We start from the raw sequence: 20282 nt of genomic DNA on the forward strand, positions 1-20282 counted from the left end.
TGTAACAACCTAATTTTCAGTGGTGTCGGAACAGTGATTCGAGATCACTAAATCAGACAAATGAGTAGGAAATATTATTAATTTAGTGAGTATAAGTTAAATATGAAGTTAGGAAAAATTTTGAAGTAGTGAATAGTGTACTAAAAATAAATATTAAAATAATTAGAATCGAAAACGAGGTATCGAGATCTCGAGAATTTTAAATCGAGACATAAATATTTTTATAAATATTTATGGAGTGTTACTAAGTCAGTATTAAAGTTTCGTCAAGAAATTTTAAAGTTCTGATAGTTAATTGAAAAAAAGGACTAAATTGTATTAAATACAAAATTGTGGGAAATGATTAAATAGCTTAAATGATAAAAGAAAGAGGGTTTAAAAGGAAAATAGACCCAAGGTCTCTTTGGGCTGGACGGCAATGGCATGAAATCAGCAAGAAAATAAGGAGAACTAAGGGCAAAATTGGAAAATTGCAAAATTTACTTAATAAAGCTAGGACTAAAGTGGAACTATCTAGATTTCTCTTTATTTTTCTGCATTCTCATCAGCAAAAACACCATGGAAGAGTTCCCTTAAGCTGGTTTTTTCATATTTTTACTTCAGGTAAGTTCAATTCTTGATTATTTATTGAATTTTTTGTGTTTTTGTGACTTTTACAACTAGGTCCACTTGTTAAATTCATTAGTTTTTGATTCTATGAAAGAAATTGAAAGTTTCTATGAATATGTGCTGGAAGTATATGATGATTTGGCATGGAATTAGGGCTTTAAATTGTTTATATTCTGATTTTATTGAAAGAATTGAATAGAAAGTGAATGTTTGGGACCTAATTGTAAAAGAGTTTGAAGTTAGAGTTTTATGTAGAAATTATAAATTTAAATAGTTATGAAATAACTTATAATGTCTAAGAAAAGTATTAATTGAGAAAATTATCTTAATTGAGAGGTTAATTGAGCAAAGACTGAATTGTATGAATTGTGAACTTTGGGGCAAAATGGAAATCAACATTTTGCACTAAAACTGTTTTGGACAGCAGCAGTAGTCTAACTTTGAAAAATCACCAAAAATTTTAGAAATGGAATTAGAGGATGAATAAAATATGAAATTAAATCTTATTGAGTCTAGTTTCTTATAGAAGAAATTATGTAAGCAATGGAATTGTAAATCATGAGATATGATAAATTTTGTGAGACAAGTTCAGAATGATTTCGGGTTCCCCTGTTCTGACTTTGTAAAATGATAAAAAAATTTATAAAAATAATTAGGGGCTTAAATTTATATGTTTAGAATCCTGAATGAGTCTATTTTCAAGATAAATAAACGGGAATATCATTCGAATCCTGTACGAGGAGATAATTAAATTTTAGTGAAGAAGGGTCGGAACTGTCAGACAGCAGAACAGGGGAGACTTTAATGAATAAACTGTATTAATTGGTCCAACCAAAAAGTATGAAATTTTTTTGGTAATAATATATATGAGTCTAGTTTCATGGAAAATTAGCGGATCTTAATTTTGAGTTCCGTAGCTCCAGATATAAATAATTTAGTGACTACGACACGGGTGGATAGTCTGAATATTCACATAAGTAATTAGTGAAAATTATGGATAATGTTACTTACAAGTGTGTTATTTATACCAATGATGTGGATGGAGAGGAGGAGGAGAAAAAATATATGAATGAATCGTGTATAAATTAAACACATGCCCGATTATAATCGATAAGTGTTAGATTAGAAATGATATAATGTTTTATGTGGAATATTTATTATGAAATTATGATTATCGTTATAATACAAAATTTGTACTTGTGAGTTTATATGGCTAAATTTGTAATGCCCCTAACCCGAATCCGTCACCGGAATAGAGTTACGGAGCATTACCGGAGTTACCGATTCATTTATCAGATATTTCATTAATCCGATATCTTTTCTTTTCCACGTTCAAGTCTCGTATTCAAGTCATCCGGATCTTTATAAAGAAATTTGATCGTCGTTTTCATTTATTTAATGTTATAATACATTCAATCAATGCTCTAAACAAAATTATCATTTTACCCCTAAACTTTTAATTAATGACGGTTTCATCCTTAGGTTAAAATAAAATAAAATTATTGCAATTTAATCCTTATTTCCAGCCGTTATTCTCACACAAATTGATAACAACCTATGAATTCTATAAAATGTCAGAATTTTCCATAATTTTAACACTTTTCAATTTAATCCTTAAAACATGTTTTTCCCTGGTCTTGAGCTAAATTAATAATTTCATTAAATTTTGTAATTTAAATAATAAAATAATCCATTTCATGCAAATTGGTCATTTTTAACATTTTTTTACAAAATTGCCCATAAAATTTTACTTTTATTCAATTTAGTCCATGAGCCTAAAACATACAAATTAGCCATGCTAGCTGAATATTCATACATATTTTCCTCCTCCTCCTCCTCTCCATTCCACATCCTTAATTTATATAACATGCAACAAGTAACATTATCAATAATTTTACTATTTACTTATGTATATTCAAAACTGTCCATTTGCATCATAGTCACTAAATTATTTATATCTTAAGCTACAGAACTCGAAATTAAGATCCGCTAATTTTCCCTAAAACTAGACTTACTTATATTATTACCATAAAATTTTCAGAATTTTTGGTTTATCCAATAAGTACAGTTTATTCTTTAAAGTTTCCCCTGTTCTGCTGTCTGACAGTTCCGACCATTCTTCACTAAGAATTAATTATCTCATCGTACAAGATTCAGATGATGTTCCCACTTATTTATATTGAAAATAGACTCTTTAAGGATTTTAAACATATAAATTTAATCCCTTAATTATTTTTTTCCCAATTTTTGATGATTTTCCAAAGTCAGAACAGGGGAACCCAAAATCATTCTGATATTGTCTCACAAAACTTATTATATCTCATGATTTACAATTCCATTGCTTACACCATTTCTTCTATAAGAAACTAGACTCAATAAGCTTTAATTTCATATTTTATTCATCCTCTAATTAGATTTATAAAATTTTTAGAGATTTTTCAAAGTTAGACTATTGCTGCTGTCCAAAACTGTTTTAGTGCAAAATGTTGATTTTCATTTTGCCCCAAGTTTCACAGTTTATACAATTTAGTCCTTACTTAATTAACCCCTCAATTAAACTAATTTTCTCAATTAATACTTTTCCTAGACATTATAAGTTATTTCATAACTATTGAAATTCAGAATTTCCACATAAAACTCTAACTTCAAACTCTTTTACAATTTAGGTCCCAAACATTCACTTTCTATTCAATTCTTTCAATAAAATCAGCATATAAACAATTTAAAGCTCTAATTCTATGTCAAATCATCATATACTTCCAGCACATATTCATATAAATTTTCAATTTCTTTCATAGAATCAAGAACTAATGAATTCAACAAATGGTCCTAGTTGTAAAAGTCACAAAAACACAAAAATTTCAAGAAATAATCAAGAATTGAACTTACCTGCAATAAAAATATGAAAACCAGCTTAAGGGAACTCTTCCATGGTGTTTTTGCTGATGAGAATGCAGAAAAATAAAGAGAAATCTAGATAATTCCACTTTAGTCCTAGCTTTATTAAGCAAATTTTGCAAAATTTCCAATTTTGCCCTTAATTCTCCTTATTTTCTTGCTGATTTCATGCCCATTCCGTCCAGCCCAAATAGACCTTGGGTCTCTTTTCCTTTTAAACCCTCTTTCTTTTATCATTTAAGCTATTTAATCATTTCCCACAATTTTACATTTGATACAATTTAGTCCTTTTTGTTCAATTAACTATCAGAACTTTAAAATTTCTTGACGAAACTTTAATACTAACTTATTAACACTCTATAAATATTTATAAAAATATTTATGGCTCGATTTTAAATTCCCGAGGTCTCGATACCTCGTTTTCGATTCCAATTATTTTAGTATTTATTTTTAGTACACTATTCACTATTTCAAAATATTTCCTAACTTCACATTTAACTTATACTCACTAAATGAATAATATTTCTTACTCATTTGTCGAATTTAGTGATCTCGAATCACTGTTTCGACACCACTGAAAATTAGGCTGTTACAAAATTTTAGTGATTATTTGTTAATTTTATGAATTTCATGATGTGTTATTTCATATGTATTAATGATAAAATCGTGAATAATGTAAAAGCATGAAAATTGAATAAATGATCAAATTGAGCATTTCAGTTCACTGATAAGATGAATTGAAGGAAAAGACCATTGTTGGACCATGGCAACAAGTGATAAGTGATAGCTTCGGCTACACTTATCTGATCAAGGATAAGTGAAAATGATAAGTAATAGCTTCGGCTACACTTATCTGATCAAGGATAAGTGAAAGTGATAAGTAATAGCTTCGGCTACACTTATCTGATCAAGGACAAATGACAAGTGAAAAGTGGTAGCTTCGGCTACCTGATCAGTGAAAAGTGGTAGCTTCGGCTACCTGATCAGTGAAAAGTGGTAGCTTCTGCTACCTGATCAGTAAAAAATGGTAGCTTCTGCTACCTGATCAATGAAAAATGGTAGCTTCGGCTACCTGATCAATGAATAGTGGTAGCTTCGGCTACAAGTGACAAGTGATTTCCGTATAAGACCATATCTGGGATATGGCATCGGTGTGATATATGCTACTGTATAAGACCATATCTGGGATATGACATCAGTGAGATATGTGATTCGTGTAAGACCATAGCTGGGCTATGGCATCGATATGTGATATGTGATTACGTGTAAGACCATAGCTGGCTATGACATCAATATATGAAGATGTGTAAGACCATAGTTGAACTATGACATCGAGTAAACGAAGTACTCAATTCCGTAAGACGTTCACTAATTTGACAAAGTTTGGTAAGTGTTACATGGAATTATGTGATACAGGAAGTACGAGTTAATAAGATATGAGTATAGAACTTGGGTGATAAATGAATTCATTTGTGATTATATAATTGTTCATCTTGAATGTACTGTCCATATGTATTGATAATTCAAACGTATTAATGAATAAAGTTTCGACATGGAATAAATTGAACACGAGACAAATAATTATGAAATTGAACTCGGAATTCATGAAAATGATGGTTATTGATATATGGAGACATGAGACATTGGTATATGAATATGGAAAATATTTGATAAATGTGTTTATTCATAATTATGGAATTATATACCTCATGTGTACTATTTGCATAAAGATGATATTTCAAATACATTGGTTATTTAAGCTTAAATATGAAACAGTATGAAATCAAGATAAGTTGTTATAAAAATATAATTTAGATTACAGAGATATGGCTGATATATGTTGTATGATTACATAACGTGAAATTGTGTATATATATGAGAAATTTAATGAGAAATGAGCCCATACACGTTTCTTGTTATTTATATGAAGTGTACGACTGACAAGGGTGATGAAGTTATAGACAGAGAGTTACACGGGTTGAAAACACGGGCGTGTGACTCTCCAAAGTGTGAAAATTTTCTAAGTGTTGCAAAAGTTTCATATGTTTACGGTTTGGTCCCGAACCACCCTGAATGTATGTTTTGGGCCCCATAGGCCCATATAAGGGACGTTAAACATATGTATGAAAGTTTTTAATTTAGAAGAAGTTTTATGGCTGATTTTTACATGATTGATCATATTAAGTTCGGTAATGCCTCGTACCCTATTCTGGGCTCGGAATACTGGTAGGGGGTGTTACAGTCAATATGATGATTAGTATAAAAAATTAAAGAAAAAAACTATTTGAATTTTAGTTCGCAAATTTATGACGCTCAAATTGTTTTATGGGGAAAATTTAAACTATACAAGAGAAAGGGAATGAGAGCTTTTAATTGGTGCAGGTGTTGAGAACAGAGAAGGCCATACAATAACGATTTTAACAACCTAATAATTTAAACAAAAACTTTTAAATAGTTTAATGACCATTTTGTAACATTTCGAAGTTAAGTGACCAAAACGTAATTTGTAGTGACCTCAATATAATTTACGCTATTTTTATAGGGTGTGCAAGATATTGAATAAATAAGGAAGATCGAATTGGATAAATAAAAATAATTCAATTTATTCGATTTCCAAATTTAAGTGATTTACTCGATGAGGTATCTATTTTAAATATTTAAACCGAATAAATTAATTAAACATTAAATCCATCTCAATATTCAAAAACATAATATCCAATTATTTTAAAAAATTAACCCAAATAAAATATAACCAAATCCAATTAATTACCTAATTAATTAAGTAAATATACAATAACTCAACTTAATTAATTAATTAAACCCAAATATAAAATTAAATAATTAAATTAAAAATAATCCAATTAGCTAATTTGAATAAATAACCTAATCCATCACCCAAATATAAAATAACACATCCCCAACACATTTAATTAACTTAAGGTAAATATAAAATTTCTATAAATTCATTGAGATAAAAATATATCATTAACTAAGATTCAAGATTTTACAATCGAAAGAAATTTAAATTTCGCGGCCAATCATTAAATATGAATTATCGAGTTAATTTCATTAAGAATAATATGAAAACATAAAATAAAGTTTAAAGAAGAGATTAATTTAATTAATTTCAATATTATAGTAACAAATTGATTAATATTAACGAAGGATAAATTTTTTTCAACAATTTATTTAATTGGTTTTCATATTTTGAAATTTAAAATTTCAATATTGAAAAAAGAAGAAGAGAATTTCCGAGAATGTGATAAACAAGTACAGCAAATTTTTAATACATTATTGTAGTTTCTACCATTTTTTCACTTTAATCCTTAATTTTTTTACTCCGATCAATACTTTAAAAAATGATATTTTTTCGATGACTAAAATAAAAACGACCTAAAAGTTTGGTGACCAAAATGAAAGTGAAACACGATGTTACATGTAAAGTTAATCGCCATTAGAGATTTAGCGGTGACTAAAATGAAAGCGCCTTAAAAGATAAGTTACAAAATTGCAAAAATTTCATCTTATATAACCAAAATAAAAACACCCTAAAAGTTAAATAACCAGTTAGGTAGTTTATCCAAAGTCAAATATCTCCATGTCATATTTTCGTGTCTTATGCAAAAAAATTAATGGGCTTTTTCATTCGGGTATAAACACAAATAGGGTTCTTTGCATAAAGAGGGTCCATATTTAGTCCTGAAGCAACAAATTTTCCCTACTTAATTTTTGAACTTTTGTCCATGGATACTTGTGCCACATAATCACTTAAATTATTATAATTTTATAAAAATAAATGTCACGTGACACAACCTCAAAATATCACGAATTTAAAATTGAGAAAAATTATAAATTTCAGAATTAATTTCGACAAATAAAAGGTTCATCCCCATTTGCAATATCCATTATTTTTCATAAAATAAAAGAAACATAGTATTTCAAAAACCATAATTTTATAAACCAAAAAGAACATACATAATATTCGTTTTACGGCAGTTTGATAAAATGCTATAGAACAAACTTTCCACTTAAACAACAGCTGGAAATAATAAATATATTTATTAACTCTAGAGGAGACCTCTTCTTCTCTTGTAGTCACTAACTGTCAAGGTAAGAGCATGTCTCCTTCCATCATTCTCGGGGACTCGGCATCCAACGGTTGCTTCTATCCTTTGTTTCCTGGCCATGAATCCAGCCACCGCGCCCTCGTGACCACCGAACTTCCGAAGCACGTCCAATGAGATCGGAAGCTCAAAGTCATGTAGCATGTTAGATTCTGTCCCTTCATCGACAGGGGCATTTGTGTCAACCAATTTCCCCGCACCTGCAGCTTCTTGCAAGGCAGCTGCTGTGGCTGCCCTGCCAGCCTCAGCAGCAGCAGCCCCTGCATCATTGCCATTTCCACTGCCAATTGCACCATTTGTGTCACCATTAGCTACCGCTGCCGCATCTCCTCCAGGAGCCTTTGCATTATAGTAGTTCCTTGATCTAGTCCACCTCCTCGAAAATGGATCATACCCAGCTTCCCCTGCTTTTAAACCAGTATTTACAGGTTTCAATCCAGATGCATTTTTGAAATTCTCAACCCTGTTCTTTCGGTTCATCTCAGCCAACCTAACAGCCTTGGCATCTTTCTCCTGTGACTGCCGGGAGGCCTCTAGTTGCTGCAGTCTCTTCTTAATCCTCTCAACCTCTGCATCATCATGCTTGCTTTGTGCAATTTCTAGGTCCCTTCTCAATCGGTCCTTCTCAGCTGCAACATTTAACGGTCTAGATGAACTGGACTTTTTCTCCTGCAACATCTGCTTTACGGTAGCTGCTGAGTAGACAAAAGTTTTGGCCTTCTGTAATGCTTCTTTCTTTTCAAGCACATCTTGCTTGCTCGGCATCCGGCCTCCACTTCGCTCCACCTCCCTAATCAATTGTCTAAACTCCTCCTCTTGCGGTGGGGAGTCTGAAATCATAGCCATCTGCCACCTGGCAGCGGAGCTTTCGTTTCCCCAAATCACATTCAAGTACTTATATGTTGTCTTGGTCTCTAGTTTGTATGTCCGATCAGGATCCGTGGCATCAACATTCCTGACCATGCAGAGCCTGTAGATAGCGCCAGTTTTTGACCGTCCAATACCGACTCTTACAAAACAACCCACAATCAACTCCTCAAAAAATGGCTCCATAAACCATTTTGCAAGTTTTGACCTTCTGATAGTAATTTCCTTAATGTCATTAAATGTTGGCCCATTTGGCCCCCATGTGCCCCTCTCATCCTCACTATCAACCATTCCGCCATCCCCAGTTGACCCTTCGTCTTCACTGTTAGACCTGCTTTCACTCTCACTCTGACTAGAGCTACTTAGACTTGATGCAGTGAAGGGTTTCCTCTTGACTGGTGATAAGCCCCGGTTGCCAGAACTACCTCTAGATGCATCTCTCAACTTACGATGTGCCTCTGGATCCTGCTGCTTCAGCCGTTTTGCTCTCAACTCATTCAGGGCATCATCTTTAGCAGCAGCCCTATCCGCAGATCTAGCCGATGACCGCACTCCGCGAGAAGAAGGAAGAGGCGGAGTCTCTCTCTGTGACCGGCTAGGCCTATCGTTTTCCCGCTTCGATCTAATCTTCTCAGTAAATTTCTTATCACCTCTCTTATCTGCTCGTTCCGACAGAATCATTTCTCTTTCCAGTTCAGTCAACTGCGCAAGCTGTCTCCTGTCTTCCTCATTCTTGTAAAGATCGTCACCAACATCAGATTCATCACTGCTGTCACGCTCTCGACCAGAACCAGCATCATCATAATCACCTTCTTCCTGACTGCCCTGATCATCATCTCTTTCAGCAGGGTCTAACCTCTTCTTCAATGGAACTTGTGAACCAGACGGTTTTCTACTTGCATACCCATGATCATCATCCGAATCATCATCCCTAGAGTCACTTCCCCCATCTGAATATGAACCTTCACGTCGCCTTCTAGATGGTGGAAGTGAGTGTCGGTTCCTTCCCCCAGTACCAGTTCTTCCCGCTGCCTCAAGAAGCAAATTTTCTAAGTCTGCCATAATCACCCGTGCACCCGTCTAGGCTGTGACAATTTGTTTCACCTCTGAAACAATTTTAAAAGTTATAGTAAACCAATTTGAACGTTCATATATATATATATATATATAGCGTTAACCAGTTTGAACATTCATTAAATATACTATCCACAAGAAAATTATGAAGAGAAACTCATTAAAACGTCACAAAGCATGTAAACCCGATTGCAGAGTTTTCTTAAACTCTATATAGCCAATGTAGGGGATAACAATCAATGACCCTTTTTTTTTAATAGTAAAACAACTTCGACTGAAAATACGCTAACAACTAAAGGGGTATAGTTTTGTAACCTAAGCTTATACAGATTTATTCTTCAGCTCTTTTTTTTTTGCCATTATCAATGGCCAATCTTATAATCAAATAACAAAGTACTATAATAAAGCAACGATTCCATGAAATTACTTATCATAATCAAAACCAGATCTAAGCCAGATAAACTGAAAATTCACAGTTTTTCTTATTCTCTACGTAAAACAACTTTTACAAAAAAAAAAAAAGTAAAAGTAAAATTCGGGACAAAAATTAAATACCACAATTTAAAAAAAAAAGGATGATACCGGCGCCGACGAAGCGACGGAGACGCCGCCGCCTTAACGTTAAACAGAAAGGGAGAGAAATAAAGACTAACCTGGGTATCGCGAAAAGCTTTATCGATTTCGTGGCTAATTTTCTGATCTGGATATCGAATCAGAGAGAAAATCAATGGGTAATTAGGGGAAGAATCGGAAAAGGGCAAAGAATTTGGACTGAATTTTTACTTATAGACCCATTTATTATCAGTTGCTGGGTTTTCTTTTTTATTACTTTTAAACCCAATTTTTGAATGCTGTCTTCGGCCTATTTACGAAAAGGGTGAACTGCAACCTCTAAACTATTAATAAGTTTTACATTTTTGTCACTCAATTTAAAAAAGTTACAAAATGGTCACTAACTGGCTAAGGTAAAAATAGAAACACCAAAAAATTTAATATAATTGGACGACCCATGACACTTACATGTAGCACACCATCCTATATGATCTCTCTCTTTCGGCATTTTAAAGAAAAATGTTTAAGTTTTAGTTTTTTACATAATTTAGTCCATCTATTTTTGTAATGTCATTAATTAGTCTAAACAATTAATATTATTAACTATTACAATCAAAATGTTGACGTCAAAATTTCTTAAAAACAATATTTCAATCGAAGAAAAAGTATTCCAACAAAAAAAAGATTTTATAATGATGGTTTCGAATGTGTTTTTAAGAAAAAAAATCCTAATAAGTGTTTTCAATGTTATTTTTATTGTTATATAATATTTCTTAATTTCAAAATATTATATAGAGAATTTAATAAAAGAATTTCAACTATGGTAACAACTGAACTTAAATTTTTAAATTCAAAAAAAGTAGAGGATCGTATTCCTGAAAATAACAGTAAGGAGACTAAATTCCAAATATACGAAGTGCAGGAACTTAGAGCATATTTTAACCTTCAAATTTTTACTTTATAATTTTATACAAATAAATAATTAAACCAACACCAAGCATGAACTCAGAACCATACTAGTATATATTATTTCATTAAAATGAAAGTTCAAGTTATTTGGTAAGTTTTTTATTTGATAAATTAATTTAATTTCAACTATTAAAATAAAGAATATTTGAAATAATATTTTTCTTGTTAAATTTTATTTTCAAAACATCAAAATCGTTATTGAATAATAAAGTTTTAATTAAAAAAAATTAAAGCTAATTGGGAATTTCAATAAAATTAAAGTTTAATGAAAAATTCAATCACATAAAAATTGAATGATAATTTTACCTATATTCGTATAGTATAATGATAAAATTCAATTAAAATAAAATATATGGATAAAATTGGCAAATTTATAAGCTTAGAAAAATTTATTAATTTCTTTCTTTCTTGAAACATAATAATTAATAATGAGTAAATTTTTTATTACATTTTTATTTATTAAAAATATTTTGTGTGAAATATAACTTGATTTTATTAAAAACGGAATCATGAAAAAAAAATACAAAAATCGACGCAACATATAACAGTTTTGCATATCATTTGTTGCCATAAGGGCTACACACTAAAGTAGGTGGTTTTGATGAGTTAAACTATAAACGAAGGCAAAAGAAAACAAATTTCAAATGAAAAAAATAGAAAAAAAAACCCACCCAAAAATGGAACTTTACATAGAAAGGTGGAGAGTCATGAATGGTTTGTAGGGAATATCGTATTGACCGTACGTGGATATACGATTGCTCATTGAGAAATACTGTGAGTGTTTTGTTATCGATAAGATTCAAATTCCCTATACTAAAATGTAAATAAATTAATTCATACACATATGATTAAAAAATAAATAGGTCATTATGTTGAAACTTCCATATTTAAAATTAGTTTATGTACGTCAAAATAAAATACACGTGGCACATCATGTGTCATTATCTGATTATTTCGTTAACCAAACCAGTTTTTACCAGTACAAATTGATGAATTTTTTAACAGAAATAACCGATTTGTTATTTAATTTAATGTATATGGATTAATTTATTCATTTATTAATGGAAAGGTAAAATATAATCAGACACAGACTTTCATTATACATTTATTAGAAATATTCCTATTCTTCAACTAATCTGTGTGTATTTATAATTATAAGGTACTATTTTTATATTTGTACGTATATTTATGATTGTATAATAGTACGTTGTAAACTCTAATAGAAATTAAATTCATTAATAAATTTCATTAAATTATGCTTAAGCTGCTAATTAATAATTAATGATATTGCATTGATTATTCAATGATTGTAATTAGTCCCAAAACAAAGTTTGAACAAGAAAAAGAATTTTTAAACCGACTAATAAATAGATATAAATATCATAGTGTTTTATTAAATATGTACTGTCTAAAATTATTAAACCAATAAAATATAACGTCCTCTTTTTACGTTTTAACTTAAAATAAATTAATCCATTCATTATTAAAAATTGACATCAAAAATCTAAACTAACGGAAAGGGTCAAAGCAAACAGACGGAAGCGAATCTATAAAAAAACGTCAACAGCAGCCATATAAAGCGGCTGTCTAACAGGTTTTTAACCCAATCCAAGATTTCATAAATATCATTCAAGTCCTTCAAGGTTCTGGACATTGTTTAATTACGTCCTTCCTCTGACATCCTCCTTCGATTAGGTCATTTTTTTCCCGTGCACGCCCTTGAGAAAAAGGGATAATTAAAGTTCGGTCCCTCTCCCCGTCCCCACACCCAGCAATGCCAATGACGCCTTCACAGTTCACACTAAAATTTATAATGGTTTAATATTATTGAATGGATCTAGGGTTTTCTCAAATTCTTCATCACGGAAAAAAGCAAACCATAAGAAAGCCACTTTTTTTTTGGGGAAAATTTGAAATACAAAATCGGAAATCATCAAAGCAATCAAGCGAAGAAGAAAGAGATCTGTTATTAGGTTTTTTTTTTCAAATTTTTTGAGATCAAATACTCCCCCAAAAGAGCACAGATCTATGTGAACAAATCCGGTCCAAAAAAATAAGGAGAAACCCTAAATTTCTCCTTCGGTCCTTCAATTGAACTTGCAATCGGCAAAAACTTGTGGTCAAATCTAAAGAGAATCGAATAGATCGAAAAACAATTTTGTAAAAACTTTTTGTTTTTGATAAATTTGACGAGAAATTTTGAGAGGATCTGAATCTGGTGATGAGTATGTACAAATCGGTTGTGTGTCGAGGGGATGAAGTGTTGGGGGACGTTGAGATTTATCCACAACAGCAGCAGCTAAGGGAAGAAGAAGAAGAATATGGGGGAAAAATAACGGTGATGGAAGAAGAAATGAAGGAAATCAGGATAGGATATTTGACGCAAGGCAGTGAGAGATGTCCACCACTGGCAGTGTTGCATACCATTACTAGTACTGGGATTTGCTTCAAAATGGAATCATCAAAGGACAACAACTACTCATCTTCATTTCAAGACACGCCTCCGCTTCATCTTTTGCACTCCGAATGTATCAGAGACAACAAGGTATAGCCCACCAATTTGCCCATCAACTTGAACACAAAAAAACCCAGAAAAAAACAACTAAGCTAAAATTAAGTGGGAAACAAACAATAAGTTTTAAAAAAGGAGTTAATACTAATTGCCCATAAGCTACTACTAACATACTGGACTCTTTACTGGACAGACATTTTTACAGGACCTCCAGTTTGAAATTTAGACGATTTTTTTGCAGAGCCCAAGATCCTTGTAAAAAAAATCAACTTAGAGAACTGGGAATTTTAACCAGTTGTAGCTCTTGATTTTGTGAGAACTGTATGAACTGAAAATGCATGAACTTCTGAACTGTGAGATTTTTTGACAATTTTGGGGAAGTTGCTGATGACCTAATCCTTGGTGACTTGTTGAAACTCTATATTTTTAGTCCAGAAGCAGGAAATATGAACTGGTTTTTTTGGGAATTATGATTTTCTAGAATATTAATTTCTTGACAATTTTAGAGTGAATCCATGAATTGCATGTACCATAAAAACGTTAAGTCTTGAAGTCTTCTTTTGAACTGCCCAGAAAACTTGAGCTCAGCTGTTTGAAGCCATATCCCTGAATTTTCTAAGGTGGGTACCATACGATGGGAGGTCCCTAGGTACACCTTTAGATATTTATGGGCAAAAGTCTTGTATTGTAGCTACTAGCCTGGTATCATTAACAGAGTTTGGGCTTTGTGAATGAGCTTAATTTGAATGGTTCTTACAATTTCTGAGTGAAAACTTTTACGACAGTTAATGCTACTTCTTTTTGTTATCAGATGATGTTTTGTTTTCCTTAATCAAAATTTTTTGAGAATTGATGGTGATGTTATTTGGTGCTTCCAGACTGCAGTAATGCCTATGGGAGATTGTGAGCTCCATTTGGTTGCAATGTATTCTAGGAATAGCGATAGGCCCTGTTTCTGGGGATTCAATGTTGCAAGGGGACTCTATGATTCTTGTCTTGTCATGTTGAACCTAAGATGTTTAGGAATTGTATTCGATCTGGATGAAACTCTAGTTGTTGCAAATACAATGCGATCATTTGAGGACAGAATAGAGGCTTTGCAGCGAAAGATGAACACCGAGGTTGATCCACAACGTGCTGCAGGTATGATGGCCGAGATTAAGCGTTATCAAGATGATAAAGCCGTATTAAAGCAATACGCAGAGAATGATCAAGTTGTTGAAAATGGGAAGGTGATTAAGGTTCAGTCTGAGATTGTTCAACCCTTGTCTGATAATCACCAACCTATTATTCGACCACTCATTCGATTACAAGAGAAAAACATTATTTTGACACGCATCAATCCACAGGTATAGAATTTGCCAATTCCTGTAAAGATCTATTGCATATTGTTCAATTGTTCTTTTCTTGCATCTGCTATGGTTAAATGCTTCTCTGTTCCATCCCATAAACGAGGAACTGTTGGAATCTTTGGATTTTATGCAGTTAATCATTTAGAGAGTGATTTTGCATGTTCTTTCATGGTTATTGTCGATTATATATTGCATTATTGACTCTATATTTTCCTATAGATTCGTGATACTAGTGTTCTTGTGAGACTGAGACCTGCATGGGAGGATCTGCGAAGCTACTTGACTGCAAGAGGGCGTAAACGGTTTGAGGTTTATGTTTGTACAATGGCTGAAAGAGATTATGCTTTGGAAATGTGGAGACTTCTTGATCCTGAGTCAAATTTGATAAATTCAAAAGAATTGTTGGATCGTATTGTCTGTGTCAAGTCTGGTAAGCTAGTAATTGGTAGAGCTGATTTACATGCATGGCTTGCAATTTGAGTTGCTTTCTGTCCTAAATGTTCCACTACTTGGTAGTTTTGTACTAATTAAGTTTTTGTATGATAGGTTTGAGGAAATCATTATTCAATGTCTTTCAAGATGGCATATGCCATCCCAAAATGGCATTGGTTATTGATGATCGCTTAAAAGTTTGGGATGAGAAGGATCAGCCTCGTGTGCACGTTGTTCCTGCATTCGCTCCATATTTTGCTCCTCAAGCTGAGGTATGCACAATCAGAAATTGGCTTCAACATCTTTTTTTGTAGCATGCACTTATTGCAACTCTATATGTTGCAGGCAAATAATACTATTCCAGTTTTGTGCGTTGCGAGAAATGTTGCCTGCAATGTTAGAGGTGGTTTTTTCAGGTAATAACACTAACCTTACATTGCATGACCTTGTCAGTCTTGTAACCTAAAATTGAGCAATTTAATTCAATTGCTCTTATTTGTTTATGCCTTCCAAAATTTGCATTAAATAACCCTAGGAATTGATAACAGAGAATTTGATGAAGGCCTTCTGCAAAAAATTCCTGAAATTTCATATGAAGATGATATTAAAGATATTCCTTCGCCTCCTGATGTGGGCAACTATTTGGTCTCTGAGGTTAGTCATGACGCCTTTTTCCTTAATTTCTCTGGTCTTGCTTGTTATATTTATGGGTTATAAATTGTTTTGGACCTTTTGATATGGCTACTTTGTTCCTTGTTTATTACTAAATTTGCCATGCCTCTCAGGATGACACTTCTGCTTCGACAGCAAATAAAGATCCACCTATATTTGATGGCATGGCAGATGCTGAGGTTGAAAGAAGACTGAAGGTAATTGACATCCTTAGTTTCTTTGGATCCATGCAACTGGGCTTATATAATTTGTTCTTGTTTTCTCCAGTGTACTGTGATTAGGTAGCGAGTTCTGATTTTAGAGTAATTGTTACTTATGGAGGTGATCTGTGTGAATTGAATTTATAAAATTTTTCATTTTAGTTTGCTTGTTTCATCCAGGAGGCAATTTCAGCAGCCTCAACAGTTTCTTCAGCAAGCATTAACCTAGATCCAAGGCTGGCTTCTTCTCTTCAGTTCACCATGCCATCTTCTAGTTCAGTTCCATTGTCGGCAGTTCAGTCATCAATGGCATCATATCCGAACATGCAGTTTCCTCAGGCAGCACAAGTGATTAAACCAGTGGCTCCTGTTGTTTCCCCAGAACCAAGCTTGCAAAGTTCCCCGGCTAGAGAAGAAGGTGAGGTTCCAGAATCAGAATTGGATCCTGATACAAGGAGGAGGCTTCTGATATTGCAACATGGGCAAGATACCAGAGATCACACACCACCTGAACCTGCATTTCCCCCTGCGAGACCTGCAATGCAAGTTCCAGTTTCACGTGCTCAATCACGTGCAAGTTGGTTTTCTTCTGATGAGGAGATGAGCCCACGGCAACTGAACCGGGCAGTTCCCAAAGAATTTCCTTTAGATCCTGAGCGAATGCATATGGAGAAGCATCGGGGTCCTCCTTTTTTCCCTAAGGTTGAGAGTTCTAGTCCATCAGATAGACTTCTTCGTGAAAATCAAAGATTACCAAAAGAGGTAATTGGTTCTTTGTGGTGGCATGGCATGAAGCCATGATTTTTATGCTAAAGTGGGAGGTTAAAGTTATCTCTCATTGCTGAAACATAGTTATCTTAGAGCATAATTCATTTGCAGGCACTTCATAGAGATGATCGTCTGGGGTTAAACCATACACCGTCTAGTTATCATTCTTTTCCAGGTTAGCTGAAGCAATTAATTGCGCATTGAAATGAATGTGAAGTTTCTTGTTATTGTTTGTACTCTTGAGGTTTCATCTTACTTTAAATTCCAGATATCTGATATGTAATTGGTATAAGTTTTTGAGCAGGATGAGGTGTTTCTGTCATTTTTATTTTTTCTGTTTGTTTAGTTTTAATGACCCTGGTTGCTATGTTGATGTATTATAGTTGTTTGATTTTGTTATATTGGAATGTTCTACATTTTGAAGGTGAGGAGATGCCCCTTGGTCGATCATCTTCTAGTCATAAGGATCTTGACTTTGAATCTGGACGAACTATTCCAAATGGAGAAACTCCGGCCGGAGTTTTTCAAGATATTGCCATGAAGTGCGGAGCCAAGGTAATTTGGAAGTAATTTCTAGTATGAGTTAGGTCATAATGTTTATGTTACAATATTATATGGTTTTATCTTGTTTGGCCATGTTTCTACTGCTTATAAAATTTGTTTCTAAAACTTGTAGGTGGAATTCAGACCAGCTTTGGTTGCTAGCATGGACCTGCAATTCTCCATTGAGGTATATAAAATTATTATTTTTGGGTTTGTTTTCATTTGGTGTCTCAGAATCTGAGATGGAGACATCCTCCTTTGCTTATCCTCTTTATTGCCTGTGGTAGGCTTGGTTTGCTGGGGAGAAAGTTGGTGAAGGTACTGGGAGAACAAGAAGAGAAGCGCAACGTCAGGCTGCAGAGGATTCTATAAAAAGCTTAGCTAGTAATATATCTTCCTATTTTTATTGTCTGCTTTGCTGAACTTCTATGATATAAACTGGATACAAAGAGGGTAGACAGTGAAAGGGCAAAATGCATATTATGTATATTTTTTCCAGCAGTAAGAGCAATGCATTTCACTTTTTTCTTTACCTTAAATCATGCATTAGGCCAATGTTATAGAAACTTGCGGTAATAATCTAGAAGAAAATTGCTTGATGGGCAGCTTTGCCTAGCTAAATAGAACTTTTCTGTTAGAGAATTCTTGTCACCAGATTGTGAGTTTTCCAGGCTTGTGGTTAAGTCTATGTTGAGTTGATTTTGTTTCTGGCATGTTTCTTTCTTGCTGTCTGTTGATTCATTCAGTCTCTCTTCTCATGGTGTTCTTTTGGAGCGATTCTGACTATCTTATAATAAACAGATACATATTTGTCACGAATTAAGCCTGATACTGGGTCTGCACAAGGGGATTTAAGTAGGTCGGCCAACACAAATGAGAATGGCTTTCCTGGTAATTTGAATTTGTATGGGAACCAGCAATCCTCTAAAGAGGAATCTATGCCATTTTCAAATGCACCGGAACCATCTAGGCTTCTTGATCCAAGGCTAGAAGGCTCCAGGAGATCTATGGGTTCAGTCACTGCACTTAAAGAACTAGTAAGATCTCATTAACTTGTTAGCTTTTAAGTCTTTAAGTTTGGTAACTTGCACTAATATAGTCCCTAGGTTGGACTGATAATATGTGGTTTGTCTACAGTGCATGATGGAGGGCCTTGGGGTAGTTTTTCAAGCACAGCCTCCTGCATCTAATACATTGCAGAAAGATGAAGTATACGCACAGGTTTGCATTTAACAAATCTTCTTTTATAATGAGGGACAATGAAACAACAAAAAATGATGTTGAAGACCATCAACTTGAACTAAGTGATCTCTGAATTCCTTGGTGATCCCTATTAATATATAACTCTTCTGTCATTACTTGATGTGGCATTAAAAGAAACGATGAGGACTTTTTAATAATATTTAGTTACCTTTCACTCAATAACGTGTCTACTCCTATTTATGTTTTAGGTTGAAGTAGATGGGCAGGTTTTAGGAAAAGGGACTGGTTTCACATGGGAAGAGGCTAAGATGCAGGTATACCTTTTGTTCTGTTATATTCAGAATTTTCTTTTGTGTGACATTATTTCTTACTGTATAATAATTTTTGCTGACTGGGCTCTTTTATCTCCCCCCTAGGCTGCTGAAAAGGCCCTCGGAAGTCTAAGATCAATGCTCGGTCCATTTACTCAGAAACGTCAAGGTTCTCCAAGGTACATGATCTTTTACTCGTAGGGAAAAGAAAAACCATTGTTGCTTCATTTACATTTTCTTATTTGGTGCATCATATGTTATATATGGACAAGGTCATTGCAAGATATGCCAACTAAACGCCTAAAGCCTGAGTTCCCACGTGTTATACACCGGATGCCCTCTTCTGGTAGATATCACAAGAATGCTCCTCCGGTTCCTTGAAGACACCTCGATATGGTAGATTTTTCCTCATTTTATAGTGTAGCAATTGTTGTGACATCTGTACAGTACGCAATATGGACTACAAGTCTACAACGGGTGAAGGCCATCAAGACCTGCAACCCACGTTGACTGTTAAAAACTTCGAGTGTTTCTTGCATATGACATGTCTGAAGCCCAAAAGATGAGATGTTTTTATCAGGGTAACCGAGGCTTTTTATTCACCATGCTATCCTTTCATGGGGATAGACATTCATTCGGTTTCAAACAAGGTGGCAAAAGGGAGAACGCCAAATTCACGGTGGAACTCGGTTAATTCGGGACTTGAGCGCTTAAGAAAAAGGAAGACAAGGTTGAGCTTGTTGCTATGTAAGATTCAACAACAGTCAACATCGTTTACTAACTATAGCCAATGTTTCCCTGTTTTTTTTAACCATAGGGTCCAGAGCTGTGGCCTAACTGGGTTTGATTGCTACATATAAATTGTGTCAATCCATGAGAAAATTATTACTCTACGAAACCGTAGTCATGAAATTGGTGAAATTTGCTTTCAGTACACACAGCTGCTGATGTATTTACAATTTTGATCATCCACGAGTTTGCCTTTTCTATCATTTTATGTCAGTTGCTTAATCTCAATGATGTTTAGAATGGATCGGACCAGTCGGTTGGATGGGTCGGGATATTGGTTCGGAGAATGACATTAAACTGGTTGAATTAAGAATCGGTATAAATTGGTTGAAATTTTTATTTTTATTTTTGAATTTCTAATAATTTTTTAACCAGTAAGTCGAATCAGTGAATTGATGATTTAATCG

The 20282-nt window shown here is 33.5% G+C and overlaps 2 protein-coding genes across 2 annotated transcripts; one reads left to right on the forward strand and one right to left on the reverse strand.

Moving 5' to 3' along the window:
- Window positions 1-7443: 7443 nt before the first annotated feature.
- On the reverse strand, window positions 7444-10437 carry LOC107925157 (protein RTF1 homolog). Its single transcript, XM_041079500.1, has 2 exons — window positions 10226-10437; window positions 7444-9604 (listed from the first exon to the last, which is right to left on the reverse strand). Exon 2 carries the CDS (start codon window positions 9558-9560, stop codon window positions 7575-7577), a length of 1986 nt encoding a protein of 661 aa, XP_040935434.1. The 5' UTR covers window positions 9561-9604; window positions 10226-10437; the 3' UTR covers window positions 7444-7574.
- A 2471-nt stretch (window positions 10438-12908) lies between these two features.
- Window positions 12909-20054, forward strand: LOC107925203 (RNA polymerase II C-terminal domain phosphatase-like 1). Its single transcript, XM_016855819.2, has 17 exons — window positions 12909-13638; window positions 14484-14954; window positions 15177-15387; window positions 15504-15661; window positions 15735-15805; window positions 15938-16043; window positions 16175-16258; window positions 16442-17023; window positions 17141-17204; window positions 17454-17584; window positions 17706-17759; window positions 17860-17956; window positions 18374-18609; window positions 18710-18793; window positions 19024-19089; window positions 19192-19265; window positions 19359-20054. Exons 1-17 carry the CDS (start codon window positions 13315-13317, stop codon window positions 19465-19467), a joined length of 2922 nt encoding a protein of 973 aa, XP_016711308.2. The 5' UTR covers window positions 12909-13314; the 3' UTR covers window positions 19468-20054.
- The last annotated feature ends 228 nt before the right edge of the window (window positions 20055-20282 follow it).

This window comes from Gossypium hirsutum, chromosome A10, assembly GCF_007990345.1.
Source record: "Gossypium hirsutum isolate 1008001.06 chromosome A10, Gossypium_hirsutum_v2.1, whole genome shotgun sequence".
Classification (NCBI taxonomy): Eukaryota; Viridiplantae; Streptophyta; class Magnoliopsida; order Malvales; family Malvaceae; genus Gossypium; species Gossypium hirsutum.